This window comes from Macrobrachium nipponense, chromosome 10 (assembly GCF_015104395.2).
Source record: "Macrobrachium nipponense isolate FS-2020 chromosome 10, ASM1510439v2, whole genome shotgun sequence".
Taxonomy (NCBI): domain Eukaryota; kingdom Metazoa; phylum Arthropoda; class Malacostraca; order Decapoda; family Palaemonidae; genus Macrobrachium; species Macrobrachium nipponense.
The window spans coordinates 100,991,743-101,001,831 of NC_087204.1; the positions used below are offsets into that span (position 1 = coordinate 100,991,743).

General features: G+C 33.9%; 1 protein-coding gene across 1 annotated transcript; it reads left to right on the forward strand.

Moving 5' to 3' along the window:
* Positions 1-3,930: 3,930 nt before the first annotated feature.
* On the forward strand, positions 3,931-9,707 carry LOC135223814 (reelin domain-containing protein 1-like). The gene is made up of 5 exons (XM_064262648.1): positions 3,931-4,103; positions 6,464-6,665; positions 8,142-8,278; positions 8,975-9,063; positions 9,450-9,707. Exons 2-5 carry the CDS (start codon positions 6,467-6,469, stop codon positions 9,511-9,513), a joined length of 489 nt encoding a protein of 162 aa, XP_064118718.1. The 5' UTR covers positions 3,931-4,103; positions 6,464-6,466; the 3' UTR covers positions 9,514-9,707.
* The last annotated feature ends 382 nt before the right edge of the window (positions 9,708-10,089 follow it).

Genomic DNA, 10,089 nt, shown 5'->3' on the forward strand with positions numbered 1-10,089 from the left:
GACGGAGGTTGTAACCAGTTACAAAAAAAGTTTATAATGTTAAGAATATTGGGAAGAAATGAGATGGATGGGGTTTGTAAACCAGTTACAAAAAAAGTTTGTAAAGTAGATATTGGGAAGAATATGAGGGATGGAGGGTTGTAAACCGGGACAAAAAACGTTGATAAAGCTAAGAATATTGGGAAGAATATGAGATGGATGGAGGTTGTAACCAGTTACAAAAAAAGTTTATAATGTTAAGAATATTGGGAAGAATATGAGATAGACGGAGGTTGTAACCAGTTACAAAAAAAGTTTATAATGTTAAGAATATTGGGAAGAATATGAGATGGATGGAGGTTGTTAACAGTTTACCAAAAAAAGTTGATAAAGTTTAAGAATATTGGGAGAATATGAGATGGATGGAGTTTGGACCCATTTACAAAAAAAGTTATAATGTTAAAATATTGGGAAGAATTGAGATGGATGAAGGTTATAACCAGTTTACAAAAAAAAGTTTTAATAATGTTAAGAATAATTTGGGAAGAATAAGAGAATGGTGGAGGTTGTAACCAGTTCACCCCAAAAAAAGTTGATAAAGTTAAGATATTGGGAAATTAATGAGAGGCATGAAGGTTATAACCAGTTACAAAAAAAGTTTATAATGTTAAATATTGGGGAAGCTGTGAATGGATGAAGGTTATAACAGTTCAAAAAAAGTTTATAATGTTAAGAATATTGGGAAAGAATATGAGATGGATGGAGGTTGAACCGTAACAAAAAAAGTTTTACAAAAACGTGGATTAAAGCTTTATAATGTTAAGAATTATTGGAAGGAATATGAGATGGATGGAAGGTTGTAACCAGTTACAAAAAAAACGTTTTATAAAGTTAAGAATATTGGGAATAAATTGAGAATGGATGAAGGTTATAACCAGTTACAAAAAAAAGAAAATGTTGAATAAACCAGTTACAAAAAAAGTTTATAATGTTAAGAATATTGCGCGGGAATGAAGGTTATAAACCAGTTTACAAAAAAAAGTTTATAATGTTAAGAATATTGGGAAGAATATGAGATGGATGGAGGTTGTAACCAGTTACAAAAAAAGTTGATAAAGTTAAGAATATTGGGAAGAATATGAGATGGATGGAGGTTGTAACCAGTTACAAAAAAAGTTTATAATGTTAAGAATATTGCGGAAGAATATGAGATGGATGAAGGTTATAAACCCGTTACAAAAAAAATTTATAATGCTAAGAATATTGGGAAGAATATGAGCTGGGATGCCGGGTTGTAACAGGGTTACCAGTTATTTAAAAATGTTAAGAATATTGGGAAGAATATGAAGGATGGATGAAGTTATAACCAATTTACAAAAAAAGTTTATAATGTTAAGGAATTTGGGAAGAATAATTGAGAATAGGGAACCGGAGTTTTGGGAAAACCAGTTACCAAAAAAAAGTTGATAAAGCCTTAAGAATATTGGGAAGAGATGAGATGGATGGAGGTTTTGTGTAACCAGTTACAAAAAAAGAAAAAAAAAGTTTATAATGTCCAGATATGGGCAAAGAAGTATGAGATAGATGGAGGTTGTAACCAGTTACAAAAAAGTTTGATATGCCTTAAAGAATATTGGGAAGATATGGAGATTGGATGAGTTGTAACCAGTTACAAAAAAACAAAGTTGATAAAGTTTAAAGAATATTGGGAAGAATATGAGATGGATGGAGGTTCCTTTATTTAAACAGTTTACAAAAAAAAAGAAGTTTATAAATGTTAAGAATATTGCTAAGATATTGAGAATAGACCGGAGGTTGTAACCAGTTACACCCAAAAAGGTTTGATAAAGCTAAGAACCTATTGGGGAAGAATAATGAGATGAATGGAGTTGTAACCATTACAAAAAAAGTTGATAAATTTAAGAATATTTGGGAATAATAGAGGATTGGATTGGAAGTTGTAACAAGTTAAAAAAAGTTGAATAACCAGGTTTAAGGGAATATGGGAGAATGATTGAGGTGTAACCAGTTACAAAAAAAAGTGATAAAGCCAAGAATATTGGGAAGAATATGAGATGGAATTGGAGGTTGTAACCAAGTTACAAAAAAAGAAGGTTTATAATGTTAGGAATAAATTGAAGAATATTGGGAATAGACGGAGGTGTAACCAGTTACAAAAAAGTTGTTGAATAATGTTAATAATTGGGAAGAATTGAGGAATGGATGGAGGTTGTTTAACCAGTTACCAGTTATAAGTTAAGAATATTGGGAAGAATAGAATGAGGAGGTTGTACAGTTACAAAAAAAGTTTGATAAAGTTAAGAACTTAATGAAATGGATGGATGGGGTTTTAACCATTTACAAAAAAGTTGATAAAGTTAAGATATTTGTTATGAGATGGATGGATTGTGTTTAACAAAAAAAGTTACAAAAAAGTTTGAATAAGTTAGGAATTAATTTGGGAAGAATATTGGGAATATGGATGGTTTGGTTAACCAGTTACAAAAAAAGTGATAAAGTTAAGAATAATTGGGAAGAATATAGATGGATGGGGTTTTTGTAACCATTACAAAAAAAGTTGATAAAGTTAAGAATATTGGGAAGAATATGAGATGGGGGATGAGGTTGTTACAAGGGTTAAAAAAAATTTATAATTTTAACGAAATATTGGGAAATTATTGGAAGAATGGAATGGAAGGGGTTTAAACCAGTTACAAAAAAATTGATAAAGCTAAGAATATTGGGAAGAATATGAGATGGATGGAGGTTGTAACCAGTTACAAAAAAGTTTATAAATGTTAGAATTGGAATAATATGAATGGATGGAGTTTGTAAACCAGTTACAAAAAAGTTTATAATGTTAAGAATAATTTGGGAAGAATATGAGATTGGATGGAGGTTGTAACCAGTTCCAAAAAAGTTGACAAAAAGCTAAGAATATTGGAGAAAATGAGATGGATTGAGGTGTACCAGTTCAAAAAAGTTGATAAAGCTAAGAATATTGGGAAGAATATGAGATGGATGGAGGTTATAACCAGTTACAAAAAAGTTTATAATGTTAAGAATATTGGGAAGAATATGAGATAGACGGAGGTTGTAACCAGTTACAAAAAAAGTTGTAAAGCTAAGAATATTGGGAAATATGAAGGATGGAGGTTGTAAACCGTTTACAAAAACGTTATAAGCTAAGAAATATTGGGGAAGAAGATAGATGATGGAGGTTGTAACCAGTTACAAAAAAAGAAAAAAAAAGGAGTGGATAAAGTTAAGAATATTGGGAAGAATACGCGAGAGATGGAGGTTGTTATCAGTTACAAAAGAAGTTGATAAAGCTAAGAATATTGAGAAGATTGAGATAGTTGGAGTTTATAACTATTGATAAAAAGTTAATAAACAAATTAAGAATATTAAGAAGAATACGAGAGAGATGGAGCTTGTAATCAGTTAAGAAAAGTTGATAAATAGACTAAGAATTTTAAGAAGATAATAACTGTTGATAAAAAACTAATAATATTAAAAAAATATTAGATAGATTGAGCTTGCATTCAGTCAAAAAAAATCGAAAAAATATGAAATAGATGAAGCTTGTAATCAGTCCAAAAAAAAAAGTTGCATAGGCTAAGAGTGTGAAATAAATGGTGTTTGTAATAATTTAAAAAAAAAATTTAAAATTGTAATCATTTAAAAAAAAGTTTAAATAAAAACTCAGAACACCGAGAAAATATGAGACAGATGAAGCTTACTCAATCAGTCATAAAAATAACAAGAGCTGAAAGCAAAACTTGAACAAACATTCAGCATAAAATAAGCGACAGCGAAAGAAAGTAGAGAGAGAGAGAGAAAAGAAGCGGTAATTCATTAAACACATCTCGTTAATTCTAGTTATGTGCGGCGGACGAAAGCGTTCTCTTACGGACGGACTGCCGACATAAACACTAGCTGGTCTCTCTCGTCGGCTGGAACCCCAGGATTTCCTGGAACGAGTCGTAAGAGGAGATCTGGCTCCTGGCCCGAATAAACTGCCAAAGCAGTCACTCTGGCCCACGTTCGCCATTCTGCACTCGTAGGTAAACGAAGACAGGTGCCTCTGAAAAGTTCTTGTGAGGTTCTTGCAACGATCGCTGGTGAGTAGGAATACGATGTTCGTGACAGTTTTGTTTACGGTTGTACACTTTTATTTTTCGTTCGGTGTGTCGTCCTACTTATTACGCTAATATATTATGTATGTATACATATATATACGTGTATATATATATATATATATATATATATATATATATATATATGTGTGTGTGTGTGTGTGTGTGTGTGTGTGTGTGTGTGTGTGTGTGTACATAAACGGCAAGCCGTTTCGCTCCATAATAATTTCTGGGTGAAAAGTTATCTGTAAACATTCACACTACAACCGCCGAATTGTATGTCTCTCTCTCTCTCTCGTCTCTCTCTCTCTCTCTCTCTCTCTCTCTCTATATATATATATATATATATATATATATATATATATATATATATATATATAATTAAAAGCAGCGAATAGAACAATATAGACTTTATTTATTAAGAACTTTTGATAGACGGAGAGCTTGACTCCCCAAGGAAAAATATACTTTATTATTTCACTCACGTACAAAACATGTCGTGTCGAGTACCATTGAGTGTCAGCCGCTGATTGTATGATTGTATAACGTGATTTTGCCTCTCTCTCTCTCTCTCTCTCTCTCTCTCTCTCTCTCTCTCTCTCTCTCTCTCTCTCTCAGTCTTATACTCTTATGCAGTATATTGCGTATGTGAATCTCTCTCTCTCTCTCTCTCTCTCTCTCTCTCTCAATTAGTCGCCCCAATTACGCAACTTTATAAACGATGGAGTCAGTTTATACATTATATTGCAGTGTCGGCCTCTCTCTCTCTCTTCGGAGAAGTATGTCATCATATGTGCATGTCGTGTCCGTGTCGGTATGTGTATGTATGTATGTGTGTGTGTGTGTGTGTGTGGAAGAGAGAGAGAGAGAGAGAGAGAGAGAGAATGTGCGTGCGTGTGCACTCGAGTGTATATGTTTCTGTCTGTGAACTCAAGAGTGAAATAACTGCAACTTTCTCTTTGCCGGTCATTGAGAGAGAGAGAGAGGCCGATACTGCAATACAATGTATACACTGCCTCCATCTTTTATAAAGTTGAGTAATTGAGGCGGCTAATTGAGAGAGAGAGAGAGAGAGGGACTGCCTACATACATACATACATACATACATAACGAAGGTATCAGGCAATTGAGCTGAAAAAACAAACATTAAAGAAAAGTGAAAGTACGTACTGTTAAGCCCCACGCCCTGACCTGCTCCTTCGAGTCATCTCATCCAGTGCCCTCTAGATGCCCCTTTCTCTCTCTCTCTCTCTCTCTCTCTCTCTCTCTCTCTCTAATGGCGACTCACTTCATCTGCCTCCAGCTTCATAAACGAATGAGTCATATTCATTGCATTGGAGTATTAAAGAATATCTCTCTCTCTCTCTCTCTCTCTCTCTTCTCTCTCTCTCTCTCTCTCTCTCGTGACCTTCAGACCCATAGGATATTTTTGCATTCCTCTACGACAGACCGTATCCTGTCTCATTGTACTCCGTGCCTCCTGTGTGCCGTGTAAAATGGTTGTTTCGTTTCTCTGAATAATAATAATAATAATAATAATAATAATAATAATAATAATAATAATAATAATAATAATAATAATAATATCTCACAGTTTTTACATGTTTAAATTCTTGTGACAATTTGTGAAAATATCTGAATATCTTGTGTTCGGAAACGTCTCGTAAATATCTTTGTTAATATTTTATTAATGTAATACTCATCCATGTTCATGCATGTATACATACATACCGCATGCTCTTAATTGACTTATGCCGTTGTATACATATGAATATTTTGGTCTCATATAGTTTTGCTATCTAATAACATTTTCCTAGGATTATTGTACTCTTACGAGAATCACTTGGCATTGCTTTAGTCCTCTATAAAAGTATTAGAATAGTTGATTTCCTTTGACGGAATACTGAAAAAGACGACATTTATTTACATATTTATATATAATAGACTACGTTTATATCCTTAATAAATATTTTTTTTATGTTCTTGTGACTTCTAGTTGTAACAGTTATCTATCTAAAAAAAACTCTAATACCACCGATCTTTAACACTAATATTCTTTTCCTGACAAACTCAAGTAACATCATAATCCCTGATCAATTTTATTGTTACTATAATATTTATTGATCTTTGACTATAATATTCTTTTCCTGGCAAACTCAAGTAACATTATAATCCCCGATCACTTTTATAGGTATAATGTTTATTGATCTTTAATTCTGTAATATTCTTTCCCTGACAAACTCAAATATAACATTATAATCCCAGATCACTTTTATTGACACTGTCATGTGTATTGATCTTTATCTCTGTAATATTCTTTTCCTAAAAAACATTTCCATTTTCAGACGATGGCCAAACACGCCAATCTCTGGTGCGTGTTTGCGTTGGTTGCAATCATCGCCGTAGGTGAGATTCTGGCCTTCAGTAGGGGAGACGTCACTCTGGCCTGTAATGCGATGCGCCCAGGTCACCTTGGATTTGGTGGGCAGTCGTCTCGGGCTCCCTACGGTATTTACATCACCGAAGAAGACGACGGGTCGTATGTGGGTATGTTGAGTATTCTGTAAGAAAGATTATAAACCGTTATGGTTTTGTCGGTATGTTGAGTACTCTACACAGAGAGATGATGAACTTTTATGGGTATGTGGTTTGTTTTTTAAAATAGGGTTTGTAAGGTCTAGCGAGAATAGCATTCTTTTTTTGAATAGGGGTTAGTAGGTTTTAGCCAGAATACCATCTTTTTATTAATTTTTTTTTTATTTTTTATTTAGGAATAGTAAATTCTAGCCAACTCACCTTCCTCTCAAGTTTGCTGAACAGCAACACCAGTATGCTGTCGAACTTCTAAATTCCAGGTTCCATTATTTCTAATACCACTGGACTGTGGAACGGTCTCTGTCTCTGAGGATGTCGTGCAGTTGGAACCCCAAACCTTTAAGCAGAGGTGGACTGCATTATTTATTTATTTATTTATTTATTTATTTATTTATTTATTTATTTATTAATCTGATAGGTAAGATGGGTGAAAGAAGAGTGAGGGCAGTTAGCTAGCTAACCATGGTAGGGAATAGTTTAGAAAGTGAAGTATTAGTGGGAGTTATGTAAAGTGTAGTTTATCCACAATTTTATTTGGATAAGGGTACAATTTGTCTTACTATGGCCTTAATATTAACATATTACAATAATGATTTTACATTATATTAACATGCTGAATTGTACAGATTACGTTTTAAAATTTTATTTCTTCATAGTATAATTCTATTTAACAAAAGTTCCAATGTTCTCATTATTACCCTAAAACAAATCACCTTGTATTTTAATCATTCATTTATTATGATCTGTTTATCTATTAAATTACTCATTATATATATTTTTTCTTTTATAATAACTGAACCCTTCTTTCTGTACTTCCTATTATCTTCAGTAACTTGTTCCAAATGAATGTCATAATATTCTTTGGTACCATCTAATTTCAAGTCAGTGGCCCTTGTAAGTTTGTTTCATATGAATATGCAGTTTATCTGCTGAATAATAATAATAATAATAATAATAATAATAATAATAATAATAATAATAATAATAATAAGTCCAAGTTCTTTATTTATCTTACCTACCAGCAAACTAACAAACTCGATTGGCCCTCTTTCAGATTATCTCATTAATTATTGCCATGATTTCAATCTCCATTTATGCTTCCACCGAAGGGGATAGTGCCGCCAGTGCACCACACGGGGTGCACTGTAGGCATTACCGAAGGTTCTTTGCAGCGTCCCTTCGGTCCCTATGTACAACCCATTTCATTCCTTTTACTGTACCGCTATTTGTATTATCTGTCTTCTATCTTCCTATCCATCCTCTCCTGACAATTATTCCATAGTGCAACTGCAAAGTTGTCCTCCTGTTATGCCTTTCAAACCTACCTACTCTCAATTCCTTTCCAGCACTGAATGACCTCGTAGGTCTTCCAGTGCTTCTTGGCCTCTGATCTAAACTTTATATTCAATTCCACTTTCGCTTCAACAGTGACCGTGTTCGGTGCAAACAATGCCAAGTTCAAGGGATTTATGCTCCAGGCCCGGAACCCAGTCGACGACAGGCGCGTAGGATCTTTCGTTACCGTGCAGAAAACAGGAAGGATAATTGACTGCTCGTATCGAGGGGTACGTAATCCTTTATTCGTCTCGTGCCGTGGATTCATTTAAGTCCTTCATATGAGATCCTTCGTCTTCTTCTTCTTCTTCTTCAAGGTGGTGGTACCAGATCTTAGGTTTCTCCAGTTCAGATCCTTCTTCTTCTTCTTATTCTTCTTCTTCTTCTTCTTCAGTGTTCCCCCAAGGTGGTGGTACCAGAACTTAGGTTTCTCCAGTTCAGATCCTACTTCTTCTTCTTCTTCTTCTTCAGTGTTCCCCCAAGGTGGTGGTACCAGAACTTAGGTTTCTCCAGTTCAGATCCTACTTCTTCTTCTTCTTCTTCTTCTTCTTCTTCTTCTTCTTCTTCTTCAGTGTTCCCCAAGGTGGTGGTACCAGATCGTAGGATTCTCCAGTTCAGATCCTACTTCTTCTTCTTCTTCTTCTTCTTCTTCTTCTTCTTCTTCTTCTTCTTCTTTTCTTCAGTGTTCCCCCAAGGTGGTGGTACCAGATCTTAAGTTTCTCTCGTTCTTCTCGTGTCCTTTTGATGACATTCATCCAGCAGTGTCTTCCTCTGGGCGTTAGCCTCAAAATATTTTGATATTTTCCAACTGCGCATAATCCCATTAAGATTCATCAACTCCTTTTTTTTTATTGTTGCCACATATAATCAGCTGTTTATAAATGTCTGGTATAATCGAGAGCTTAACCCCGTGCTTTATTTTGCAGGGTGCAGTGCAACACAACAATAGCGATGATAAGACTCAAGTTTCTGCAAGATGGAACCCCGGCCAGCACAAAGGAAAAGTGAGATTTAGGTGAGTGAAGTAGATGCTTTCTGTGCCTCTTTTTTTTTTTTTTTTTGTTGATTATGGACATGTCTGTTTTCCTCTTCAGTTGAATATCTTTTTCATGTTCTATTGCCACTTATAAAGATGTTAAGTAGCCACATATACAGATGCTAAGTAATGATACATAACCCCTCAAAGTTCTAAGATTTCCAGTCACTGTTTTCTGAAAATACTATTTGACCTTTGTGCACCGTTAAAGCCTCTTAAAAATCGCCGTTAGGGGACTGTGAACTGTAGGCATTGCTTAAGGTTCTATGTAGTGTCCTGTAAGCAATGCCCACAGTTCACCGAGTGAGGTGCACTGAGGGCGCTACCCTCCAGTCTTCTATAACTTGCTTTCGGTTCCATTCCAGGGCGACAGTGGTTGAGTCCTACTTCACGTACTGGACAGGTATCATCCAAGAACACGAAGTGTGATTGTACGTTTGGCGTCCTACGGGAAAATAATAGACTAATAAAACAGTTATGACAATCACCCAGTATACTGTAGGGAAAATCATGATTTTTTCTTAAAAGACACAACTCTGTTGCCAGCTACTACTATTTTCTTTTCCTTGTATGCTGGGGTCAATAAGAAGAATTGTTGAACATATGTCTAACAACAAATGAATATATATTATATATATATATATATATATATATATATACATATATATATATACATATAGACATATATATATATATATATATATATATATATATATACACACATATATATATAGCATATATATATATATATATATATATATATATATATATATATATATATATATATATATATATATATATATATATATATATATATATACACATATAAGCATTGTCAAGGATTTCTGCCTATCATTTTCCTGTGGCATTCACTTATTTAATGAAGTCACGTGCATCTACTGTAATTTTTTAAGCATATATATATATATATATATATATATATATATATATAGAGAGAGAGAGAGAGAGAGAGAGAGAGAGAGAGAGAGAGAATTGAGGCTTCAT

Bases quoted from the DNA above. Each gene is read 5' to 3' on its own strand.
- LOC135223814 (XM_064262648.1), top strand. From the start codon at position 6,467: ATGGCCAAACACGCCAATCTCTGGTGCGTGTTTGCGTTGGTTGCAATC. The intron at 8,279-8,974 runs GTACGTAATCCT...TTTATTTTGCAG, and splicing joins TTGACTGCTCGTATCGAGGG to GGTGCAGTGCAACACAACAA. The intron at 9,064-9,449 runs GTGAGTGAAGTA...GTTCCATTCCAG, and splicing joins AAAGGAAAAGTGAGATTTAG to GGCGACAGTGGTTGAGTCCT.